The 26,643-nt window shown below is 47.9% G+C and overlaps 1 protein-coding gene across 2 annotated transcripts in view; it reads left to right on the top strand.

Annotated features, from left to right (window-relative positions):
• The window catches only part of FBXL18 (F-box and leucine rich repeat protein 18), a 40,975-nt gene extending 32,526 nt beyond the window's left edge, over window positions 1-8,449 (top strand). The window contains exon 5 of one of the 2 annotated variants that reach the window (XM_084818306.1): window positions 6,474-8,449. In XM_084818306.1, the coding sequence (XP_084674432.1) occupies window positions 6,474-6,630 (157 nt within the window). In that variant the 3' untranslated portion in view covers window positions 6,631-8,449. The remainder of the gene's footprint in view (window positions 1-6,473) is intronic. The other variant, XM_084818307.1, reaches the window with a different exon arrangement.
• Window positions 8,450-26,643: the final 18,194 nt, after the last annotated feature.

The raw sequence follows: 26,643 nt of genomic DNA, 5'->3' as shown, positions 1-26,643 counted from the left end.
TGGAGAACTTGGGTTTTCCCAGCTCCCATCAGTTCTTTATTTTAGAGCGGGTTTATAGCCTCTTTTGAACATTATTATTCTGTATGCATTAATCGTGTATAACAGCACAGCTGGGTTCTGTCCTTGCAGTCACCGAGAGAGATGAAGAGAGTCCTCATTCTACACCCTGCCAGGCACTGCTGCGATAGAGTGGAAATAATCCACATCTTTGCCACACTTCACTCATCTCAAATACATGACCACAAACGTGTTAGGGGGGATATGAAATGTAAGCAATCGTGAGAGTGTCTCTGAGGCTGCAGGCCAGTGAACAGATCTGCCAGTGACAATCCAGTTAGTTTTTACGAGTGTGCAAGGGCAGTTCCATACATTACAGGGCAAGCACCGGTATGAACAGCAATATTTTCAGATGCAGTGTGAGTATCACACACTTGTGGACCTGTATCCGTGTAAACACCTCTGGGACCTCACAAGCTAACACCATAGAAGACATGACCAATATTCAAAAGGATCTAGACAGGCTAGAACGCTGGGCTGAATCTAACGAGATAAGATTCTAGAGAGATAAAGTCCTGCACATAGGTACAAAAAATGAAAGATGCAAGTATAGTATGGGGGGGATCTGGCATGGCAGCTGTACCTGTGAAAAGAACCTGGGTGTCTATGTGGATCACAAACTGTATATGAGCCAGCAACGTGATACGGCAGCTAAGAAAGCTAATGCAATCTTGGGCTTCATTAACAGGAGCATAGTGTCCAGACCATGGGAAGTAATAGTTCCACATGTTTTCTGTGTTAGGGCGCACTTAGAGTAGTGTGTCTAGTTCTGGGTGCCCCATTTTAAGAAGGATGTTAGCAAGTTGGAGCGTATCCAGAGAAGACCAACCTGGATGATGAGGGGGTCTGGAAACCAAGGCCTGTGAGGAACAGTTGAAAGAGCTGAGTATGTTTAGCCTGGAGAAGAGAGTAGACATGATAGTGGTTTTCAAATATTGGAAAGGCTGTCATGCAGATGAAGCAGATTTTATCGTTGTTCCTACTAAAACCAACAGATGGAAATCACAGGGAAGCAGATTTCGGCTTAACATTAGGAAAAATTTCCTAACAGAGCTGTTCAGCAATGGACCAGACTGCCTTGGGAGGTGGCGGGTTCTCCTTCACTGGAGATATTTAAGCAGAAACTAGATGGCCATGTGTCAGGGACACTGTAGCTGCACCCTGCAGTGCAGAGCCTGGATTGAGCAGGGGGTTGGACTAGATGATCTCCAAGGTCCCTTCCAACTCTGAGACTCAAGGTTTGCAGTGAGAAATGCCAGTGTACATGCAGCTGTTGTGCTTGCAGCATAATAGTGTGTGGGGCTGCCCTATCTCCAGGGTTTGTGGGTACCATTCAAGACGGAGCTGTTAAACAGCTGAAGCGAACTAGCATGCGTTGTGTGTAACACTCATTGCTTCTTATGGTTGTGCTGAATAGAAAGTGTGATGTGTTTAGTCCTTGCCTCTACTCTTTACATGGCAACCCATCCTTGAAAGTAAGGATTTGGTAGTCCAACAAGCACCTAGTACTTGGCACACCTGCCACTTGTATATACCTAACTTTGGACATGAACAGTGAAGAGTCTTGTGACAATTTCCAGAGGGAAAGCCGTGTTAGTCTATTGCAGAAAAAACAACAAAGGGTCTTGTGGCACCTTAAAGACTAACAGGTTCATTCTGGCATACGTTTTCATCGACTGTAGCCCACTTCATAAGATGAATGAAGTGTTTTCCTGAAATTTGAAGATACACATACACATTCTGGCAGTGGTGGGAGTAGGGAGGTGTAAACTGTTGTCAGAGGGAATCAAAATGCAAAAAGTACAGACAGTGATAATTATCTTAACAGTTGCCTTTCGCGAAAGGTTATTGCGTGATAGCGCAGACATCATTGCAATGGTGAACCAATTAACATATTAATGTGATTTTAAAAACTCCTTTGTCTTTATTCAAACCACAGGAATAGAGTTGCATCTCCTGATGAGTTGTACTTCAGCAATTTCATGTTGATATCTGTCTTTGGAATTCCTTTATTCAAGAATGGCCGCCCTAAGGTGGTTGACAGGGTGTCCTGGGAGTTGAAAGGTTCCCCTTTTGGTTTTTGAATATTTCCAATCCTGATATCAGATTTGTGTCTATTATTTTATGTAGAGACTGACCTATTTGTCCTATGTAGAATGCTGGCGAATGATGACATATATCACTGGTTGTGGTGGTATTTTAAGTAAATTCTCCCTCTTCAGTCACCTGAACTCTTACTTCAGGCGAGCAACTCTTTCCAAACCTAATGAAATCCGAGTGTTAAAGACCAATTATGAGTGTTATACTGTTAAAGATCAATTGTCAAATCCGAATTAATATAATATCTTTATTACGCCAATCAAAAGATCACAAAAATGTGTAAGCTAAAGATCCGTTTACCATTTTGTAGTAGATGCGCTCAAGAATCTTGAGTGTGTTCCAGAAGGCCAAGAACTTAGTGCATTTATTTAAAGAAAGAGGAAACTCTCCCTTTTGTACCTAAATTAAATGCATTAGCTGGACCATACACACTGCCCCAGAGTTCGATCATCCATTCATTCAGTAGAGTGGGATTCTTTCCAGGTTTTAGCTTAACACTTTTTCGTTTTCTTTTTGTGCTGAAGTTAGCACATTGTCTACCGGATCTCTCTCTAATGGATTCCTAGCAGAATTATACTTGGATCACCAGGCAGCCCCTTTCATATTCTCTATTTGAGAATGAACTTGCCTACTTTCTTCCCTCCTCTTCTCCCCCAAATCTTAGAATCTAAAGGCCAGAATAAGTCTAAAATATAACTTGGTGTCCCGTGTCCCTCCTCGTCTCTTGCTGTTTGTTGTATGGCATGCTGTTTAACCCTATTTAAAAGCGTATTCTTGGTCAATGTTCAGGGATAGGCAACCTGGTGGCCTCCAGAGGTTTTGGACTACAGCTCCTATCAGCCCCAGCTAGCATGACCAGTGTGCCAGGGATTGTGGGAACCCAAACCAGCTGGAGGGCACCAGCTTGCTGAGCCCTGCTTTTGTAGTAGCAGAAGAGAGTCTCTCAGGCAGCTGTCCCCCAACCTGGTGCCCTCTGGGGGTGTTGGACTGCAAGCACCATCATCCCCAGCCAACAGATGATGGGAGTTGTAGTCCAACACACCTGGAGGGTGCCAGTTTGGGGAAGTCCGCTCTGTGAGCTGGGACTCACCTTATAAGAATCGCAGGGCTGCTGCTGAAAGCAGCAGCCCTGTGCTCATCCCTTCTTCCCCTGTAATGTGTAGCGCAACATGCCCCGTGTCATGACGTCGCCACGTTATGCATTTCCCTGCCCCGCTCCATAGCATTGGCTGCTGCTTGGGTGGGAGCATGGAAAAAGCACAGCACAATGACATCAGGACATGCTCTAAGTGTGTGCTATGGAGAGGGAGAATTTGACATGGGGCTGCTGTTGACATGGGGCTACTGCATCGTTCTTCAATCGTGAAGTCCTGCCCTTTTGTGTGTGGGGTCCCATTATCCCGATACTTCCTCCCTTTTACTCAAGGAGGAAAATAGAGTTGTGAAGTTCAGCTGGCAACGCTTATCTTTTGGGTTTGGGTTTGGCGAGCCGAGGCCATGTGAGAAAGCAGCACTTGCCACTTCTGGCTGGCTTCCCTCGGGGCAGAAGTGTGGCCAAAGGTGTGGCATTCACCCGCCTGCATCCACGTGCTGGCAGGCTTTCCTGGCCTGCTGCCTGCTTGAGGAGGCGGATCCTGCTTGAAACTCATCCAGGTGTGGAGGAAAGAGCCAGCTCCCAAGGAGAGATTAGAACAGATATTCTGCCTCTTCCTTTTCACTTCCGTGTGCCTTTGGGTTGGTTTATAACACTAGCCCAGTAGTCACTGTGCACTTAATCTAGAGTCCCCAGAGAAAGATGAAAGACAGCATTTCCTTCTAGAGTTTGAAGAATTTGTTTCTCATACGCAGTATCTTTAAGTTCAAGCAATGGCCTTTGATCAAAACAAATAAATCTTAGGAAATTTAGAGACTATGGGGCAACCATAATCAGGCGTATGTTGTGTGCATGCTGTGATTTTGGAGTTGTGTAGAATGTGGTGGTGAGTAGTGGCACCAAATAGAGCTTTCTGAGCAATCTCAGCTTCCATGTAAAAATGCGATCACAAGCTTCTAGACCTCATGTCTGCAGAGGTACGCAGTGCCTGCTGAAATCTCTGCTGAAATCTCAGAAGCCAGAGAGGTGACTAAGGTTTTCAGCAGTTAAGAGGTGTAGCTGTTGGCTTCAGGGTCCTTGCCTGTCCTGTGACTTGGGAAACCAGAATAAGTTATGCAAAATTATAAAAATCACAGAATAAATTATGCAAATTGAGTTATTGCTCCAATGGTATCATTTATATGGGTTGTAGAATGTGACTTTTCTTGGAACCAAACGGTAGGGCGTAGCATACATATCCTTGAGTATAATCCATGTTTTGGCAGGAGCAGCTTGTTAAATAAGTATTTTGAAATTTGCAGTATAGGAAAAAATGTTCTTTTTTCCTCCCTGCCTGTCTGAAAATAGCAAGATGCATGCGTTAGCGTGTGTGCGTGTGTCTTGTGTCGTTAATGAGACAGACTGAAGGCAGAGATGGAATTTGCAGACGCGAACCTGCTACAGAATGGACGAGCCTGACCAAGCTCTCCCTGGGCAGGTTTGCAAGAGTTAAAGCAGTAATTCCCAAACTCTGTCCTCCAAGAGAGGGATTCAGTAATGCCAGGCTCCAGAAAGCCCTGAGAGGAGGGTGCCTTTTGCAACTCTGGGGGTGGGTAGTCCTGCATGATCATCCCGCATAAGATGTGATTGGATCGTTCAGCCACCGCCAATGCAGCAGAATCCTGCCCTCAAAGGAGGAGGAGGCTCTCCTCTGTTGCATGCCTGCTCCAGAACAGTGACTCATGCAGAAAAGCCACAAGGAGCAAGTTCCCATGATGGCAGGCAGTTGTTTTCTCCATCCTGCTCCCAAAGAATCCAGCCTTCCTTGTGGCAGAGCCACACACGTTTCCAATATTCATTTGAGGGAGGAGGAGAAGTGTGTATCCAGCTTTCAGCAGTTTGGAGAAGAATCAGCGTTGGCTGGGGGAGCTGGTGCTGTAGTCCGACAAGTGACGATAGCCCCATGGTATTTTCCCAACACTCTGGTTGTCGCAGCTTTCTCTTCCCCTGCTGAAATAGACGTGACCCACAGTTGTCGCCTCTGGCGATCAATACCAAATATTTTAACTTGCTTTGTGTGAGCCCGCTTTCTCTTTCCCAGCATGCCTTATCTTCAGCCTCCTGCTGTGTGTCCTATTGCCTCTCTATGTGACTATCATTATATAGGGCTTGCTGTCTAAGCCAGCTTTAAATTATGATTTCCCCCCCTTTCCTTTTGGTAAATATTGTGTATGGATTTAACTGCAGCAGTCCTTTTCTTTGCCTCTGCAATTACAACCCTGCTGGTGCAGTCTTCTTGCATTAATTCTACATCCACAGTTGGCAGGGGCTGGGTGGGGAGGGGAGGGGGGAGATTTATGGTGGTCCACTTTTTTGTTTTAATAACGTAAAATTAGCGGCATGGTAGAAAATCAGGGACAGAAGGTACTAGAGTTGTGGAAGGGAGACAGAATTGAGGGGGCAATGAATAAAATATCACGAATAGGGACTAGTAGCAGGTGGGGGTGGGGGGAGTAGGAAGAGAATTCACACACCTAGGCCAGGATTCACGGCTGGGCCTAGAGCTGAATGGTAGAAAAGCTGTTTTGCCTACAGAAGGGCCTTGGAAAGCTCCTGTAGAGTTCTGACTGGTTCTGTCTGAAACCTGGAATGGATGCATAGCATCACTGAAATCAGAGCCGTCAGCCTCCACAGGCTCAGCTCTCTGCAGTCCAGATTGGGAACCACCGCGTGCTGAAGGTTGTCCACCCATGTCATAACCCTACCCTCCCCCCCCCCCCCCCGGCCACACACACACACACCATTGAGTATGCTCCATGGGTGCAGAATGCTAAGCATCTTGAGGTGGCAGAAGAATGGAATAGAATTTCCTGGAGGAAAGTATGGCTGGCTGGGACTGGGTAGCAGGCGACAAAGGACACCTATGCCAGGGGCACCCTGGAGAGCCACTGCCAGTCCCAGTAGGCCACACTAGGTGAGGCGGACAAAGGGCCTGACCTGGTTCTACGGCAGGGTTGTCATTACATGCAAACCAGGTCACTGATGCTTCCAGGAAAGGCAGAGGGTGGGCTCCTCCGATGGTGGGTAAACGCTCACCCCTTTTCTCACACCGTATAAAAGCTGGGGGCCTCCCAAACTTCCAGTTCCCCAGGCAAACACTTCCTTGAGACTGCCGGCCCCCTTCCTCCGCAGTCTGCCTTTCTCCTTCCCTTTCCGGCCCTAATATTTTCTGTGTCTGGTTCAGCTTTCAGGCCGACCGGCCCGCCCTGAATGTCGTCGTGTTCCCTCTCCTGCACGAGGACTTGACTGAGGTCATCCGAGATGTCCCCATGATGCACCTGGACGAGATCACCTTGTTCAAAAGCCGGGTGGCCGAGGAGCCGCCAAACCTGTGGTGGTGATGGCAGCGGTGCAGGGCGTTTGGTGCGAGCACGAGCAAGCTTGCTTCTCCTTGGCTGGGAGTTCCCATTTGTGAGCCTTGTGGCCACCTCGTTCGAATGCTGTGCAATTTTGGTGCTGCTGCAGGGCCAACTTGCCAGGACACTGAGCAGGCCTACAGATCCCTTTTGGGCAAAATTTGCCCTTGAAAAAAAGAAATCTAATATTTATTCATTTTAATTTCTAGCCCATCCCTGTCCCCAAAGAACTCAGGGTGGGTTGCAATTGGAAAACATTGGAGCCTTCCGTTCAGGGTTATTTCCTTGCTATTTAATATATAAACTCTTGTTTAACTTTAAGCGTAGCGAAAGGTAAGAGGAATTTAACTTGAAAGAATGTACTCCCCTTTTCCTCTTCCCCATGGTCACTTGTTCTTGGATCCAGTTGGTTTTTCATTTGGTGCTTCAAGGATTATTCTTTGCTTGAGGGTCTTAAGGGGCTTCATACATAAATGCAAAGGGAGGATGTGTCTAAACTTTATTTATCGGGGATTCAGACGTGCTTGAATTGCACAACCAGTCCACTACCTGTCCACATGTCTTGACAGGGATGGTTACACAGGTAGGTGATGCTATGCTGGGTGCAAATCCAGTTTTCAGCTTTTTAGCCCGGTGGATATCCAGAGGCAGCTGCCTTTTCCTGGGACATTCCTCTGCTTGGGTGCTAGAGAAACCAGCCTGGAGAGCAGTCAGCTGCCGTGCTGGAGAGTCCTAGGAAGTTCCAACCTGGTGTTAATGTCCTCCTAGTTAAAGTGGGCCTTAAGATGAATGCTCGGAAGGAGCAGTGCAAACACTGGCCACACAAAACGGACGCTTAAAAGATTTCTCTGTCATTCCAAAGTTTGCTTTCCCTTTCCAGCTTGGCTTTTTGTTTCACGCGTGGGTGCAAAGCACCAAGAAATCCTCCTGCCCCAGCCCCACTGAAAGACATGGGTGCTGTGTGAAAGAGGGCTCTTGTGCTTCGCCCATTCCTCCCAGTGGGGCTCCCACAAGAGAACTTCTCCGAATGTTACCCAGTGCATCTCCAAGGGCCTCCTATCATTTGGCAACAACCTTGAGCTTTAAAAGAGGATGGTTTCTTGTCTCAGGGGCTGGCAGTATTAAGGTCTGCTTCCAAATTGCTAGTGTGAGCAGAGCCCCCTCCTTCCTACAGCCCCAAATCATAAATCCTTTCTCGCTGAGCTTTTTGAAAGCAGGCACCGTTCTCTTTTCAGAAGTCTGTAGCGCTTGAGAGTGTGTCTTGGGCTGACTCCATTTTATTTACGTCTTGCCAAAATGCCGCCTTTGCTGAGCACCCCTTCATGGGGGCGTTTAAGCATTTAACCGTTTGCCATAAGGATAACTCAGGGCTGATTTTCCCCTCCAGGGGACGTCCTGTTGTGTTATCCAGCACTTGCCATGCTGACCTTTGCAATCCTTTAAAATACCCTTTGGCTTTCTGTGTCCCATGGGAAGAGCTGGCTTCAACCGCAGGCCAACGACAGCAGCAGCATCACCGTGCTCGCCGCTTCTCCTGGATGCAGAGTTAGGTGTTCTGGAAAGGACAGTCAGCGAGGGCATGGTTTGCAAAGGGGGCCGCAGCGTGGGCGGGGAGAGGCAGCTGTCTCCCTTGCCCCTTTTTCTCAATGCCTTGCTTCTGCTACTCTGTGCTTGAAGTCATGGGCCAGCTTGAGTATCTGTAACAATGTGTGTGTTCGAATGTGACGCTGGTTATCTGTGTTAATTGGATTAACAGTGGATTTACCTGTCAAGATGGTATATAAACACTTCTGTCCACACCTTGGCTATCTTAGTAACCTTTTTTACTGGGGTGTGGGAGGAGAGAAACCAGAGGAAGTTGCCTCCTATCAAGTCACATCCATTAGTCCAACTCGCCCAGTACTGTCTGCTGCAATCGGCAGAAGGCTTTTCTGCCTTCAGCTGCCTGATCCTTATCTCTGGAGATGCCAGAGGTTGAACGGACAAAGCACGTGGTTTCCTGCTGGGCTAGGGTTCGTGTGGGGTGAGGTTGGGCACCAGCCGATCGCTTGCCTAACCCTTCCGTCAGAAATCTCTTGCTTTTGCAGCTTTCTCTGATGGGCGGGGGGCGGGGGGCAGGTCTTGGGCTTCTCCTGGTTGCAGGGCAGTTACTCCCGGTGTGCCAGCAGAGGCTGGTGGCTCCAATGTCAGTGGGGCATTGAATCCGCTCCAGGTTTCAGTCAGAACTCTGAAGGAGCGGATTCACTGTCCCACTGACATCGGAGCCACCAGCCTCCGCTGCAGCGTGCTGAACTTTGCTGTGCTCACATATGCACAGGGGTGGGTCTTGGGCAGGGGAGTGTGTATTCTGCAAATCTGTGAGAGCACAGCCAGGGCCCAGGATGTGGTGTTAGCTGCAAGATTCAGTTTCCCGAGAATCTTGGGGCTCAACTAGTCATGATTTGGGAGATCTGTGAATAGGATCTCTCACGGCTTATTATTATTTTTTAAAGAGTTAGCAGCAGCTTCTGGGGGCAGGGTGTGATTTACTTTGGGAGCACAACATTGTGGAAGGGTGGTATTGAGCCGTTCCTCCCAAATGAAACTAAGTTTCTAGTCCTTCTGGTGTTGAAGCTTGTTTGAAAGGGCCTGGGCTGTGCCTGATACAATCTCAGCAGCCAGAGCAGTGGAATAAGACCTCCAGCACTCAGAGGATGTGGTTTGAGCGTCTTGCATATCTCCTTCTCTCGTAAGAAGAGCCTTGCTGGATCAGACCATCCTAGTTCAGCATCCTGTTTCCTGCGGTGGCCACTGGATGCCCCCCAATGGGAAGCCCGCAAGCAGGACTTGAGGGCAAGAGCCCTCAACTGCTGCTGTTCCCCAGCAACTGTCGTTCGATAGAGCCATCATTGGTAGCCTTCTCCTACATGAATTTGTCTAATCCCCATTTAAAGCCGTCCACGTTGGTGGCTGTTACCACATCTTGTGATAGAGTATTCCATATTTGTGTGAATAAATACTTCCTTGTTTGTCCTGAATCTCCCACCATTCAGCTTCATTGGAAGACCCCAAGTTCAAGTATCATGAGAGAGGGCAAAAAACATTTCTCTGTGTGTGCATGCGTGTACGTGCGCCACACCACACATCCTATTATATCCTAATACTGAACTCATTCAAGTGCCAGACCTTACATAGCCAAAACGGCACCATCCATGCACGAGAGGGAGGTATTGTCAGGCTTGGATGACCCCCAAGTTTGCAGAAGTATAAAAAACTAGAAAAATCCTTACGGGGGGGGGGATCCCAAAGTAGCCCAATTAAGACTGAGCATGCTCAGTGGGCACAGAATGCCAATTGATTGTTAAAGGAGAAATGGAAAACCGGGGTCAGGGGGAAGGAGAGAGGGGTAATGCAATGGAGTACCCTGCAAGTGGGCAGGGCTGGAACCCTAAACAGGAATACTCCATGCTGCAACATTTTGCTGCAGGTCCCGCATGTAAATTTATCAACCAGTATTATAGAAGAATCATAAAAGAGTAGGGTTAGAAGGGGCCTATAAGACCACTGAGTCCAACCCCCTGCTCAGTGCAGGAATCTAAGTCAAAGCATCCCTGACTGATGGCTGTCCAGCTTCATGTTGAAGGCCTCCAGTGTGGGAGAGCCCACCACCTTCCTAGGTAAGTGGTTCCATTGTCATATTGCTCTAACAGGAAGTTTTTCCTGATGTTCAGCCGGAATCTGGCTTCCTGTAACTTGGGCCCATTATTACATGTCCTGCACTCTGGGATGATAGAGAAGAGATGCTGGCCTTCCTCTCTGTGACAGCCTTCCAAGTACTTGAAGAGCGCTATTATATCTCCCCTCAGTCTTCTCTTCTCAAGGATAAACATGCCCCATTCTTTAAGTCTCTCCTCATAGGGCTTTGTTTCCAGTCCCCTGATCATCTTCGTTGCCCTCTCCAGTTTGTCTGCATCCTTCTTAAAGTGTGGTGCCCAGAACTGGACGCAGTACTCATTGCCTTACTTTCCTTTTTTTTCTAAAGAAAAAAAGCACCATATGTCATCTTTCTTCGTTTTGGATTTGCTCCTCCTCCTCCCTGAATAGCAAAAGCGGAGAATGTTCATGCAATGTGGTGAAAAAAATTACAAAAACAAATTCTGCCAACTAGTAATCTCATCACTTTGCTTACTTTCTGCAGTTCCCCCAAATTCCGCTTTTGCTCTTGTGGAGTTTAAGCGAGCTTTGTGTAGAACAGCCTCCCTATTGTGGGCCAAAACATCTCCAGAGGACCCACAACTCCCATCATCCCTGAGCACTGACCATGCTAGGCTGAGTTCAAGGGGAGTTGTATAGACCAACACATCTGGAGACACCTGGGTCAGGAAAGGCTGGTGTAAGCTAGACTGCTTTTCAGCACTGCTTGCTGAATCAAACCCAAAGTCCATCTGAGACTGGCGCTCTGTTTCTGACAATGGCTTGCCAGATGCTTCAGGGCACAAAGATGATATCCTTCCCCTGTTGTTTGTCCTGCATCTAGTATTCAAAGGTAGGCTGCCTTGGTAAGTGGAGGTTCCATTTTTGAACTTGCACAGCTCATAACCATTGCTAGACCTTATTCTCGTGACATTGCCTAAAACGACACGCTTCTAAGCTAGAGGCCGTTTCTTGTGGGAGTGAGTTCCATAAGTTAATTGCATGTTGTGTGAAGCTTCTTTTTGTCAGTCATGGCAAAACAAAGGTGGTTTGGTTTAGAAGTGGAGGGAAAAAAGGGGGGGGTGCTGTTTGCCCTATCTTTATAGACTGTCTTGTTAGTGGAAATTGTACAGTGTGGTGTAGTGGTGAGAGTGTTGGACTGGGAGTCGGGAGATCCAGGTTCTAGTCCCCACTCGGCCATGGAAGCTTACTGGGTGACTTTGGGCCAGTCACAGACTCTCAGCCCAACCTACCTCACAGGGTTGTTGTGAGGATAAAATGGAGAGGAGGAGGATAATGTAAGCTGCCTTGGGGCTTCCTTAAGGAGGAAAAAAAGGCAGGATATAAATGCAATAAATAAATAACTATAAGCATGTCCTTCTTTTAAAAAGAAGAGAAAAATTCACTATTTGACTACACGTTGGAGCACACCAGTGCCTCAATACAGCAGTGTGCACGCAACACCAAGGTAACTGAAGAGAGAACTCTGTCCCTGCCCACCCTTACCCTGTGCGCAGTCCCTGCCACAAATCCTCTTAATGCAAAGGAGTGTTTCGGCTGCCGCTGCTGCTCTCCAGGCAGGATTCAGCAGATGTTAATAATGTGCTTATTTTCTCTAAGTGCCATTTTGGCATCGGTGTTAATTACAATTTATATTCGGCAACATTTACGCTGGGAAAAGAACCCACCCTAATGGTCCCCAATTGATGGGGCGAGGGCTGTTAAGCACAACGCCATATGTTCAGAGTGCCGAGAAGAGGATGGGATGCCAAGTGGAGTCAGCAGTGAGGTGCAGGCGTTGTTTTGGGGGAGTGTGTGTGTGTTTCTCCACTTTCCTTTTTTGTGCTTGGGTTGATTTCTATGAAAAGCGGCTTTCCCCCTTTTACCCTCTAAGCAGCGGAGGCTGGGAGCTCCTATTTCAGTGGGGCGCTGCATCCACTCTGGGTTTCAGCTGGACCTCTATAGGAGCTATCCAAAGTGCAGAACCCTATCCCCAAAATGGGTTCAACACCATGGATAGCTCCTTTAGAGTTCTGAGTGAAACCCAGAGCGGATTCACCACCCCACTGAAATAGGAGCTCCCAGCCTCTAAGACAGTGATGTTGAACCTCTTTCAGCCCTAGGGCGGAAGTTAATTTTGGAGAAGCTCTCGGCGAGGCAGGTCTGCATTTCAGGGGTGTGCAGGGCCAAAGGCAAAAGGACTGAGGCCAAAATTCCCAAAACACCAGCACAGTTTAGCTTACAGCGCTTACTGCCAGTAATTAAGCCGTAGGAGAAGCATTTCAACCTTTTACAATGGGGGTTTTCTGAGCAAAAGCCAGAAAAACAACAAACCAGTGATGGTCGGGGAAAGGGCGTGGCCTTCTGGGGAACCCCAGTGGGCCAGATTGGGACCCCGGGACTCAGGTTCTGCACCCCTGAACTCAGCCCCATGGGGGATTGACCCAAGTAGATGCTTGATTGAGCTCATATTTTAAACAGAAACCTATCTTTACTGCCACCTCCAGAAGAAAGAGGAATCACTTGTGTCCACTCATAACTCTATTCCCATATAACCCCCTTGAGCATCTGTCGTGCCCCCTGTGCCCCAAAGTTTGGAGGTGCACCAGATGGGAGCATAGGAAGCTGCCTTAGCGTGACTGGGGATATTTGTCCATCTCGCCCAGTATTGTCTACACTGCTTTCCAGGGTATCCCCCAGGGGTCTTTCCCAACTTGCCTACCAGGAGGTGCCAGGACTTGGACCTGGGCCCATGCTCATGCAAAGCTTGGGTTCTACCACTGAGCTAGAACTCCTTCCAATATTTCAAGGGTACGTCTGCAAGAAGGGCCTGTCTCCATGCCAGACAATGTCAGGTGCTTGGGAGAAATAGATCTCCCCCTTTAGAGCAAGGGTAGGGAACCTTCCTCCCCTCCGCCTTCCCAAGGGCCACATTCCCACGGGGTAATGCGTTGGGGGCCCCACATGCCAGCAGTGGGTAGGGGTGAGTGTGGCCAGATTATAGGGTGGCCGGGTGCCCTCTTTGAACGGCTGCCAGAGGACCATCCTCTATTTGAAGTTATCCTCTATTTGAAGGTCCAGTCCAATTCCAGTTTAAAGATAAAGAACACTTAAAACCTGAATATAAGAACACAAGAAGAGTCCTGCTGGATCAGACCAAGGATCCGTCTAGTCCAGCATTCTGTCCCCACAGTGGCCAACCAGCTGTTGACCAGGAAACCACAAGCAGGACACAAGTACACAGTGCCCATAGTCCCCACAATTGGTGTACATAGGCATACTGCCTCTGGTACTGGAGCTTGCATACAGCCATCAGGACTACAAGCCATTGATAGCCTTCTGCTCCAGGAATTTGTCTAACTCCCTTTCAAAGCCTTCCAAACTGGTGGCCGTCACTACATCCTGTGGTAGCGAGTTCCATAGTTTAACTATGCACTGTGCGAAGAAGTCCTGCCTTTTATCTGTCCTGAATCTCCCACCAATCAGCTTCATGGGAGGACTCCATTGGGTTCTAGTATTTTCAGAGACGGAGAAAGATCTCTCCCTATCCACATTCTCCACACGAAGCATAATTTTGTACACCTCTATCATGTCTCCCTTTACTCTCCTTTTTTCTCCAGGCTAAACAATCCCAGCTGTTGTAACCGTTCCTCATAGAGGAGATGCTCCAGCCCCTTGATCGTTTTAGTTGCCCTTTTCTGCACTTTTTCCAGCTCTACAACATATTTTGTTAGGTACGGTGACCAGAACTCTACACAGTATTCTAAGTTTGGTCGCACCATAGATTTGTATAAAGGCACTACGATATCGGCAGTTTTATTCTCAATTCCTTTTCTGATTATGGAGTTTGCCTTTTGTCCAGCACCCACACACGGGGTCGACATTTTGGACAGGTAACAGTTAACACCTGAACAGCAGGCTTGAACAGTTAGGCACCCAGGTCACCTGGTCACAGCCTTTCTCACTATGGTGAGGTTTACTGCATTTCTATTTAAATTATCATAATCATTTCTAAATTCGCATCTGTACAGATAAATTAGCCCATGGAAATTTTATGCAAATTGCTATCCTCTTTGGTGATTCATTAAGTGCCCCCCCATAGGCCAGAACTATATTAAAAAGTAGATGTGGCCAGGCTAATAACAAAAGATTAACCCACCACCACCACCACCTTGCCAGGAGCACGATTCAGATTGGGGGCCCAGCACCTGCACTTTGCTGCATTTCCAGTTTGGCTGGAGAGGAAGAGAAGCCACACGCACACCACTCTTCGGCCAGCACAGAAGCCAAGGAGGAGAGGCCTTGAGGTCCAGATGGGAATTCTCCAAGGGCTACATCCAGAGGTTCCCCATTGCTGCTTTAACAGGTGCTTGGTCTTTGCCCAGCCTCTGGCCTGTTTCCAGGTTACCAGGTTCTACTGCAAAAGTCATGGGTTTGCTTGAGCCAAACTCTGGAGATGTGGAAAGGACACAGGGTCATCTTATCAATGCTCCAATCCATATTCATCATGCCCTGTTCACAGCTGGGCCTGCCCGTGTGCGCCTCCACCTTTTCACCCCTCCTCCAAGCCTGTCAAAGGAGCAATATTCTTCATGCCTCTCGGATATTGCCAGGGGAAGCTGCCCTTCATTGCAAGGTCCGTGAGATGGTCGATCGGATGCGATAGACGGACCCGGCAGCTCTCCGGCAAAACCCTCATTTCCATAGAAACGGGATGATGGGATGAGACCCAGGGAGTCATGATGAATAGCCGAGGGAGGCTGCCTTGGGTCCTCTTTAATTTTTTAGGGGGCAGAGAGGGCCAAAGCAGAACACAGGCTGCAGCTGCATGTGGAGGGGGGCGGCAGGAGGCACGCACCTCTGAAACTAATGAAAACCATTTTACCCATTAATTTCCCAGACAGCATTTTCCCTACCATCGTCTGCTTTTTTTCTTTCCTTTCTTCCCGCATGCCCTACCGCCCGCTTTAAAAAACAACAACACTCTAGCTTTCCTTTGAAGGCTTCTTCGCCCCCCCTCCCCCTGCTCCCCCCGCTCCTTGTGGTTGAAATTAATAATAAAAAGGACAAGCAAAGCCTTTGCCATTTTACATTATTGCTGGTGGTTAACAGCAGGGAGTTCAGCCATAAAGCAACAAGGGGGGAGTCTGACCTTCGTGAGTTTGAAATGAAATATCGGTGCCGATGTGTGTTGTTTTCAATAGGGCTGACCTCTGACATGCTCGTCACCTCCACCACCCATTCTCTTACCTCCCCCCCATTCTCCCTTCTCTCTCTTTCTCCCCCCTCTCCCCACCCCTGGCTTTGACACTTGATGCAAAGGTTCAGTTCATACTGGCAAATGTCTCAAGATGTTTTGCTGGCAAAAAGAGAGACTTGCTTCAAGTTGTAATGCCCCCATTCTCACGGCAAGGCTCACCATCTGAGCACACACACCACACACACATTACTGAAGGCTCAGCTTTGTATGCTGTATTCTTGCACTCCACAGTTGCGTCTCCTGCATTGCCAAAGCAAAGAACATCAGAAGAGGCCTGCTGGATCAGACCAAGGGTCCATCTAGTTCAGCGTTCTGTTTACACAGTGGCCAACCAGCTGCCCACAGGGAAACCCACAAGCAGGACATGAGTGCAGCAGCACCCTCCAGTCCATATTCCCCAGCAACTGGTGTACATAGCCATACTGCCCCTGGAACTGGAGGTAGCACAGAGCCATGAGGACTAGTAGCCATCCATAGAAGGGAATAAGCTCATAAGAACATCAGAAGAGCCCTGCTGGATCAGACCAACCCTAGTCCAGCATTCTGTTCACACAGTGGCCAACCAGCGGCCCACAGGGAAGCCCACAAGCAGGACAAGAGTGCAACAGCACCCTCCCACCCATGTTCCTCAGCAACTGGTGCACATAGGCAGACTGCCTCTGATACTGGAGGTAACATACAGCCATCAGGACTAGCAGTCATTGAAAGCCTTCTTCTCCACGAATTTGTCTAATCCCCTTTCAAAGCCATCCAAATTGGTGGCCATCACTACATCTTGCGGTAGCAAATTCCATAGTTTAGCTATTCTCTGTGTGAAGAAGTCTTTCCTTTGATCTGTCCTGAAGCTTGCACTAATCAGCTTCATGGGAGGACCCCACTGGGTTCTAATATTATGCGAGAGAGAAGGAGAGGGAGAGAAAAATGTCTCCCTATCCACTTTCTCCTCACCATGCATAATTTTGAACACTCCTATCATGTCTCCCCTCACTCGCCTTTCCTTTAGGTCTCAGATGTTGTAACCTTTCCACATAGTAAAGTGTAGAGCCTTCCCGCTCCAGTATGTGAAATGGCAGGTTGACCAGTGCAAGACACCTTAATGCTCATGCGTATGCATTTATGTGCATGGGAGGGGGGGGAATCAAAGTGAGCAGGGGGTTGGACTTGATGGTCTTGTAGGCCCCTTCCAACCCTATTATTCTATGAGACCGGCCACAAAATATTGCAGCGTGATTGGGATTGCAGCCACTCTGTTCCATTCATTCCTCCATCCCCTGTCATTCCATCTCTCTTCCCTCACCCCCTATCAGTCAGCCAGCATTCTGTGGCTGCTGCACACTCATTCCTCATTGGATAGTTTTTGCTTCCACACCACTTGCAGGGGTGGGTGAATTTCCCTCGCAGATTTTTGGAACCCCAGGGCCTGCTGGTACCTCTGTATCTTGCGCATTGGTGGTACCATTTTGGCTACATAAATGGCAGCACTCGCAGGTAAACCTCCGAAAGAAGGAATGACAATGCGTTGTCCACTTCTCGAGGTCTCGGGAAGCCTGAAAAACGACAGCTGTTAGCTAGACGGTATGTTAAATGCACTGAACATATCTAGTTTAGTTTTTTTTTTTAACTGGCCGTGCGGGAATGGATCAGAACCAGGACTATGGTGTGCGAGGAGGGGGGTTAATTCTTCTCCCCTGCCTTGGTCTTGACAAAAGCCCCCTGACCAGAAAAGCTGTTATGTGCTGCTGGAGGGAAGCTGCCATCGGGCCACCAATGGCGGCTCTGCTCCTGGGTTTGGTGGCCATGTGCCCTATGTCTCTATTTGAAGGGTGGTCCGGTGCAAGTCCATTTCAGAGATAAAGAAGCTTAAGAAGGGAGAACAGCAGGGACTTTGAAGCTGCCCATCCACAGTTAGCAACATCTGGACAGCGGCGGACGGAGCAGCAGGCACAGAGCTCACCTGGTCGCAGTCATTCCCGCTACTGTGAGATGTTGTGACATATGCTTGTCATATTCATGCATGCGCTTGCGTTGTTACGTGTGACGCAGGTACGTTAGGGTGACTAGAGAGTTGGAGAGTGAGTGAAAGGTGGGCAGGGCTTGGGTGAGATTCGGAGGTATAAAAGGAGAGAGCTGCAAGTTAGTTAGTCAGAGAAGGCCTTAGGGATGGAAGATGCTACATCTCGTTAGTGGGGGTTTGGAACCAGGATTTAGAAGGAGTAAAGTAGGTAGTTTAGGGCCAAATACAGACGTATTCATAGTAGTATATTTAACCCTTTTTTGTTTTCAATACAATTTGTTTGTTTGTCTTTAATACAAAATCCCATGTGTTTGTCTGGCTTATTGTGCTACCATTAGAAAGCCTATGTCGTTGTTACTTCTGTATTGGGTAGAGGGAACCAGTTAGGCAAGCTGGGTGTCTCCTTAACCCAGAGGGTAAAAGAGGCTGAAGTTGTGTGCGTCAGTGAGGACAGCTGACCGCAGTGGAGGCAGGTGTCCAGGGGGGTGGGGGCCTTTTTCAGTTTCAAGAGGTGGAAGCTGAAGAAGGTTTAACCTGGGGCAGGAACATCACAGATGTCTTGTATTTCTGTTCCAATTTCAGGAATTATTTCCAAATTTGTATCGATACATATACATTAAAATTTAGCATTTCCAAATTTGCATCTATATATATACATGCAAATTTAGAAATTACTAAATTTTAATCTATAAATTTGCATTAAAATTGCACATCTTTTTTTTCGGGGAGGGGTAGTGGTGATGCATTTCCCATTCTGGGGATAATACGTAAGTGTCCACCCTACTCCCAGGTGCGTAGGGTTTTGTTGGTGGGATTTATGGTGTGGGGGAAAGCATCACACACATACACACCTGTCTGTGTGCCACACTTGTGATTGCCTCTCTTCCCCCACCCTGGGCACGGCTGCTCTTTAAATATGTAAAACTAGATACATTAATCGCAATCCTAAGTTTAGCACAGAGGTGCAGAACCTCCGGTGTAGGAGCCAAACCCGGCCCTCCAAGAGTACCTCTAGGATTCCCCAGAGAGCCACACACCCCTTTCCCCTGACAGTCAACGGTTTGGTGGCTTCCCATCTTTTGTGCAGTTTTCCCCATTTTAAAAGGTTGAAATGCCTCTCCTAAGGCTTCGTTACCGGCAGGAGGAGCTTTAAGGCACAATCCCATGCATATTTAGACAGAAGAAAGTCCTACAGTTCCCAGCATGGCTGGCTGGGGAATGCTGGGAGTTGTAGGACTTTTTTCTGTCTAAACATGCATAGGACTGCACCCTTAAACTACACTACGCTTGTACTTTTGATCCTGCCCCTTTTACCTTTGGCCCTGCACACCACTAGAATGCAGCGCCCAGGAGCTTCTCTGAAATGGTATTCAGCTCTTGGGCTCGAACAGGTTCCACACCCCTGATGTAAAGCATCTGCTCCTTTGGCCCCAAGCGCTCTGACTGACTATATCTTAACAAGGCATTTCGAACAGGCAAATAAAATCAGGACAAAACAGTGGCTGTTTATGAAGGATTTATGAAGGGGATTTATGAAGGAGAAGCTGCAGAAAAGGGGAGGAGTTGGAGCCATGTTATCATATTCTCTGCTGATGTTACCTGGCACTCAAAAGATCCACAGCACACCAGCAATGACCTCCAAAGTCACATTTAAGCCCCAAGAAAATTCCGCACAGTTAGTTCTGAAGCCAGGCAGAGGGATCGCAATTTAATTGCTGTGGGTTTTTCCATTTAGCTTTCAAACGCTCAAGTGTAGCGTTTTTATGTTAATTCGATGGAAGCCTGCATGCTTGCTGCCTTGGTTTTAAATTATTTATTTAAGTTAATCCCCTTTGCCTTAAAAAAAAAAAAGAGAGCTTTTTCTTCCTGAACCTCCATCTACGCACTGTGAATGTTAAATTGGGCATTGCTAATCCATTGGACAAGTAACATAGTGCAAAACCATGAGGACATTGGATTTGGGCTTGCTTTCTTTCTGTATTTGTGAAGTCGGCATTCTCCCCCCACTCCACCTCCTTGAAGTAAAGGAAGGTACTCTGCTCCTTCCCAAGGTGGTGGGAGAAGTGTGTGTGTGTGTGTGTGTGTGTGGTGGTTCGGGGATGAGGTCAGTGAAAACTCTGAAAATTGCTGTGAGGTTTTTGTGTTTAAAAGGATTAGCTTTATATTCACAGGCTAGAATGCTCAAAAATGCCTCTATTTGACGGGCAGTGAATTTTTATAAAAGCTTAAGGATGCAATCCTATGCATGTTTAGAAAGAAAAAAGTCCTACAACTCTCAGCATTCCCCAGCCAGCATTACTGGCTGGGGAATGCTGGGAGTTGTAGGACATTTTTCTGTCTAAACACACATAGGATTGCACCCTAAGAGTGCAACCCTGTGCTTGTTTAGACAGAAAAAAAGCCCGACAGCTCCCAGGAATGCTGGGAGTTGTAGGACTTTTTTCCGTCTAAACATATATAGGATTATACCCTAAAACGGTTAGTTGGTATGCATTTGACTTCCATTGCCTTCTCTTCACATTCAATATTGTATAGGGATCGGCCAGGTCACAGCATATCCTAGGACCAGTTTATACAAGCTGCAAAATCAAGTGATAAAAGCCTTTCCTGAATTCAGGGCTGGCTATGCATTGCCAAAAAAAGAGGAAATGCATCACCAGGAAAGAGGACACCAATTTGCATAACATTTGCACATGCAAATGTATATGTATATGTGCAGATTTAGCAATAGTAATTGAGGGTGCAATCCTATGCGTGTTTAGACTGAAAAATGTCCTACAACTCCCAGCATGGTTGGCTGCAGAATGCTGGGAGTTGTAGGACTTCTTTCTGTCTAAACATGCATAGGATCATGCCTTTACTTAAACAGAAATACAAGACATTCAACTACAGTGGAGAAACTTGACTGGATGACCTGTGTGCCTGCGGTTGGTCAACTTCAAGGCCTCTGTTCTGCTCTCTCTTCTTAGAGTTCTTTGGCTTTAAGCTGGATGGGGCAGCCCATCAAACAGAGGACTGTCCTCTGCAAAGTAGGCCACCTGGCCACCCTAGGGACATGTCCTACAGGGAGGCAGAGTGAAGCGGCCATCTCAAGGCTGCTGATTTTCAGTGTCGTGAAAGGGCGGCAAGTTGTTAGCTGACCGGTTTGTTATCAGTGCATTGTTATTGCCAGAGATGGGGAATGGTGCTTGTGGGATGTCTCCATCTCACGTGCCAAAATAACTCACCTGGCTTTGGGAATTATGCTAGAGGGACTACGGGTATTTTGGGTGGGTGGGGAGATGCCGTTTGCTGCTCCACCTCAGGCAGGGAAATACCTTGGGCGTAGGGATGTCAGAGAGTTCTGCGACGGATCTCGGTGAGGCCGAATGCAAGTGCATTCAGCCCCCCGAAATCCATCGCGGAATGAAGCCCCCGCCTCCCCCAACCCACGAAAGTCGGGCGGGATGAAGCCCCTGCCCTCCCAACCCACGAAAGTTGCGTGAAACAGAGCACTTACCTGCTCCCGTCGGCGCCAACTTGCGAATGGCGGCCACCCTGCGGCCGCCATCCACTTCTTCTTCACGGCCGTGATAGGCTACATATGTATTTACGTAGCCTATCACGGCTAACGCAGGGATGCCTTTTGCGTCCCTGCGGAGGCCGTGATAGGCTACGTAAGTATTTACATAGCCTATCACGGCAGGCTTTTAAAAAAAAAACCGCATACACAAATGGCAGCGGCTACAGCGGCCGCCATTTGCGTTCTGTATTTTTCACCGTTTTAGCCTACATAAATATCTATGCAGGCTATTATGGCCAAAAAAAGGGGAACACAAATGGCGCCCACGACGTCATTTGCGTTCCCCTTTATTTCGCCGTAATAGCCTATGTAAATATTTACGTAGGCTAAAACGGCGAAAAATACAGAATGCAAATGGCGGCCGCTGTAGCCGCCGCCATTTGTGTACATGGTTTTGTTTTTAAAGCCTGCCGTGATAGGCTACGTAAATACTTATGTAGCCTATCACGGCTCACTACAGGGACGCAAGTGGCGGCGGCTACGGCCACTGCCATTTGCATCCCTGCTGCCCAGCGGCCAGATGTCTGGCCGTGGGCGGAGCCGGCTGGCGGCTCCGCGGAATTGCCGCGGAGCGGAGCCGGCTGGGAAGGATTCCGGGGGGGCGACTGGTGCTCCTCCCCCTGTCAAGAATTCCGGGGGGAGGGACGGAGTGCCTCCCCCCCGCCACGAATGAATCCACGAAACGGTAAGTGACTTTCGTACATCCCTACTGGGCAGGACCTGCTTAAATTAATGTCATGGAGCACAGCGAGATAAGGCGGGACGGAGGACCCAGATGTCACTCTTCTCTCTCATTGGCCCCTTTTCATATTAGCAAATAGACCCCGCCCACACCTGCCCACAACACATCTCTGCCCCGTTCACATACAAATCAGCACCCGTCAGGGTGGCCAGTTAAGTATCAGTAAAAAAAAAAAGGACAAAAGTGGATGCCACTTTGCATAACATTTGCATATGTTAAGGGTGCAGCCCTTTGGCCGCTAGACGGTAGCTAGACGGCTGTAGGACTGTTCAGTTTCCAGGAACCAACCTTGGAGCCTGCGATTATTCAGTTCCTGGAAAACCTCCTCCCTGCCCCCTCCCCCGCCGCCTCGTAGGCGGCGCGGATCATCCCTAGGCTCCGCGCTCGGATGAGCAACGTGGAGCGGGGCAAAAGGGGGCACTCTTATGGGCAGGGAGTGCAGAAGTATGGGTACAACGCTTCCTATATGTCATCTGGCCTCCCCCTCCACCCTGCTCCAAAGTCCGGCAGCTGGACAGCCGAAATTGGCCATCTAGCCGCAAATGCAGGGTGGCTGGAGCGCGGAGGAGAAGATCCCCTCCACGCTCCGCCTGCCGTGCATTGGAGAGGCGGTCTCCTCCGAGTTTGGAGGCGGCCGCCTGTCCCAATAGGATTGCTCCCTAATTTATATATCTAGATGCATTGTCACTGAAACAGAAAGACAGTCCATCTCAGCCTAGTGGGGAAGACTGTGACCAGGTGAGCTGTGTGCCTCCTGCTTTGTCTGCTGCCCAGGTGCTGGCTGGGGGTGGGCAAATTCAAGGCCTCTGCTCTGCTCTCCTTTCTCTGCATTCTTCATCTTTAAACCAGGCTTGGGCAGGAAAGCCCTTCAAAGAGAGGATGCCAGCAAAGAGACGCTTTCAGCCTGAGAGCCGAATCCATTTGGAGAAGCCCTCGGGGGCCACATTCCAGAGGTGGGCATGGCCAAAGGCAAAAGGGGTGGGCGGGGCCAAAAAACCAACACTACCAGCATATTTCAGCTTCAAGATCTTCCTGCCAGTCACTGAGCCTTCGGAGAGGCATTTTGACCTTTTAGAATGGTAGGAAACCTGCACAAAAGCCAGGAAACAAAAGCCCCAAAGATTGTTGTTTGGAGGAAAGGTGGAGGCTGGGGAAGGAGGCAGGGCCTTCTAAGGAACCCCAAGAGGCTAGATTTGGCCCCTTGGCCGGAGGTTCTGCACCCCCAAAATAGGGGACTGCCTTCTGTAAAATAGGCCACCCAGCCACCCTAGGCCACTGCCTGCTGTATATGTGAATGGGGCAGACATGGGGACAGATGCCCTGTCTCGTCACATTGGGGTTTGTGTCCGCTCACCTCAAAGTACAGACACAGCTGCATACTACATATTAAAAGTAACATGTCACTTGACTGTCAGAGGCCTTTTCAGAGCTTCGGCTATGGGGCGGTATAGACATGTTAATAATAATAATAATAATAATAATAATAATAATAATAATAATAATATAATTATTATTTTTATTATTATTCAGGTGCAGAAGGCTATGCAAGTTTGTCTCCTGGGATTGGCAGCCAGTATGAAGCATCCGGATTGGCTGGGTCCTGGATAAATGCTAGCAGCCGTTGCCTGGTTAACGGAGCAGGGCCCTCTCGCTCCTGCACTGCATTTCAGAGCTCCCCGAGCTCTGCTCTGGGCTGGGAAACACGCATTTGCCTGCTCTCAGTTCTGCTGTGCGTGGGCCTGGCCTGCTGCTAGATAAACTCCTGGGAATAAGTCGAATTAACTCAGTGGGGCTAAGTTACTTTTGACGAGACATGCATAGGACTGTGCTGTTAATTCATTAACAGTGCAATCCTCTACATGTCTGCTCAACGGTAAGTTCCATTGAGAGCAACTGGCCTTACTCCCAGGTATGTGTATATAGAATTGCAGCCTAAATTAATTAAAGCAGCTTTCCCAGAAAGGTTCACATGGCACCTGTGTTATTGGGGGGGGGGACTCATGAATTGCCCCAAAAAGAGGGAAAGGGGGATACCAATGTGCATTCAAATTGCATATGCTAATTTATATGTATGGATGCAAATTTAGAAATAATTATTGTAATGTAAATAGTAATACAGTGTATCTCACCATATTTGGAAAACCGTGACTAGGTTACCTGTGTGCCTTCCTGTTCAGTCTGCTGTCCAGGAGCTTAACTGTGGATGGGCAACAGTTCTGGTGGTTCTTTCTCTTAAAACCAAAATGGGACAGGACGGCGCTGCAAACAGAGAACACCTTCAAACAGAGGACTGTACCCTGTAAAAGAGGACACCTGGCCACCGTAGCGCCAGGGGAAGCCTTTTCTGTTCACCTAGGCCTTTTAAGTGATTCTTCCTTGAGCTGCAGTTTTATTAGAACTCGTTTTTTTTTATCAGAACTCTGTTTCTTTTTAAAAAATAGTAATTATTTTAACATGGTGTTTGTATTCTTTTATCCTATCTGCCGTTCACCACCCCAAAATGTTTGGATGTGGAGTGGTACACAAATGTTGTAAATGTGCCTATTATGCAGCTATTGTGCCTGATCTCGGAAGCTAAGCAGGGTCAGCCCTGGTGAGTACTTGGATGGGAGACCGCTTGGGAATCAGGCTTCCTGCACTGAGCAGGGGGTTGGACTCGAGGGTCTCGTAGACCCCTTCCAACTCTATGATTCTATGATTCTATAAGTAAATAAATAAACAAACAAACTCCTGCAGTCTGGGCCTTTCAGTTTTAAAATATGTGCTGTAATTTTGGGGTGCTGTGTGAGTTTTGTTTCACTGTTGTATTTTATGATGCTTTTAATATGATGGCTGTAAGTTCTATTTTTTATTTAAATTGCTTTTATGTGTTTATTGTAAGCTCACTCATTGTAAGCCTATACCCACTCATCTGGAAATAAACCCCAGTGGATTCAATTGAACTTACTTCTGAGTAGACATGACTAGTATTGCACTGTTACAGGCCAAACACCAGAGAGGGAGAGGCGGCCTTTGAGCAGAGGTGTGCCGCTTCAAAGCAACAGGGAACCATATGTCCCACTTTGTATAGGACAGTCCTCTATTTTGCGGGGCTGTTCAGTCAATGTGAGGTTTAAAACCTAAAGTACCCTAAGAAGGGAGAGCAGAAGTGTTAATGTTGTTCATCCACAGTTAGCACCTAGACAGCAGACTGAGCAGGCACACATGTCACCCAGGCATGTCACACAACTGTGGCGTCACCACAGAATAGACCATGTCTGTAGCCACCACAGAAAAGACCATGCCTGTGGTTTTCATGTGAAGAAGCAAAGTGTGCTCAAAGGAGCAGTAGGGTTGCGCCTTTAGCCATCCCTTTGACACTGTGGAGCTCTTCCCTGTCCTGCTCTCAGACTAGGGTGGCTGGGTGATTTACTGTACGGAGGACACTCCTGTATTTTGGAGAGCTGGCAGGGTGCTGTTGCTTATTGGATGGGCTGCCAAGACCAAGTCTGGTTTAAAGTCTTCAGAGCCATCTGAAGAGAGAGCAGCAGGAGCCTTGAAGTTGGGAGGGGCCGTGGCTCAGGGGTAGAGCCCCTGCTTTGCATGCAGAAGGTCCAGGTTTGATCCCTGGCATCTCCAGGCAGGGCTAGGAAAGAATCCTGTCTTAACCCCTAGACAGCTGTTGCCTGTCAGTGTTGACCGTACTGGGCTAGATGTACCAAAGGCATGACTCTGTAAATTGGTTTGCAGGATCACAGAGGGAGAAATAAGCCACAATGGTTTATTCCTCCCCCTGGTATGTGTGCGTGAGAACCTGGTCAGGGGGGCTTGTTGCGATGAGTAACATGGGTTCTGGGTGGATTCTTACCCAGATCACTGTATTTATTACATTTATGTCCCCCCTTTCTTCCATCGTGGAACTCAAGGGGGCTACATGCGGTTCCCAGGTGGTCTCCCCTCCAAGCACCACCCAGACCCAGACCTGCTTAGCTTCAGCATGGTGGCTGCCTCATGTGCCTTCCGACCATGTGAACCCAGTCAGTATTCCTAAATTGTCCATCAATAGTTAGCAGCACCTGGACAAAAGACTGAGCAGGCACAGAGGGCACTATGGTAAGATGTATTGTACTTCTATTTAAATTATAGTAACTACTTCTAAATGTGCACCTATGGCTAGACAAATTAGCATATGCAAATGTTATACACATTTGTATCTTTTTGTTCTTTCGGGGGGGTGTGTGTGTGATGTTTTTCCTCTCATTAAGCTATTCATATATGGCCACCCTACTCACAATCATCAGGGATCTGGAACATTGCTGCTATTTCCACACACACACTCCACTTTTGTTGTTGTTACTGTTGTTTAAAAAAATAAGGGTAATCCTAAATAAGTGTTGTATTTACCATCTGCTTTGAAACATGGAAAGAAGACATGAAGGGCATTCATAAGTGGGCTGGGTGTTTGTTATTACAGCGGGGGGGGGATAATGTTATTTCACAGGACAGATAAAAGTACGTGGGGAAGGCAACATATATTTATAGCCAGGGAGACTAGATTTCTTGTTAAGACACTGTTATCAAATTAATGTCAGAATGCATCAAACAGGCCAGAGTGTTCCAGGCCCCTTATGCAAAAGTGATTTGCAAGTTGGTAAAAAATATATTTTGTTTACAGGGTACCAAGCTGGAAACTGGCTAATTAGTCATTGTAATAAAGGGTGAGTTGGGAGGGGATTACAATTATACAGCTGTTTTGAAGTATAAATACA

Source organism: Heloderma suspectum, chromosome 12 (assembly GCF_057233095.1).
Source record: "Heloderma suspectum isolate Gila_16-S chromosome 12, 16-S_ref, whole genome shotgun sequence".
Lineage (NCBI taxonomy): Eukaryota > Metazoa > Chordata > Lepidosauria > Squamata > Helodermatidae > Heloderma > Heloderma suspectum.
This window is presented reverse-complemented; position numbering and strand designations above follow the sequence as displayed.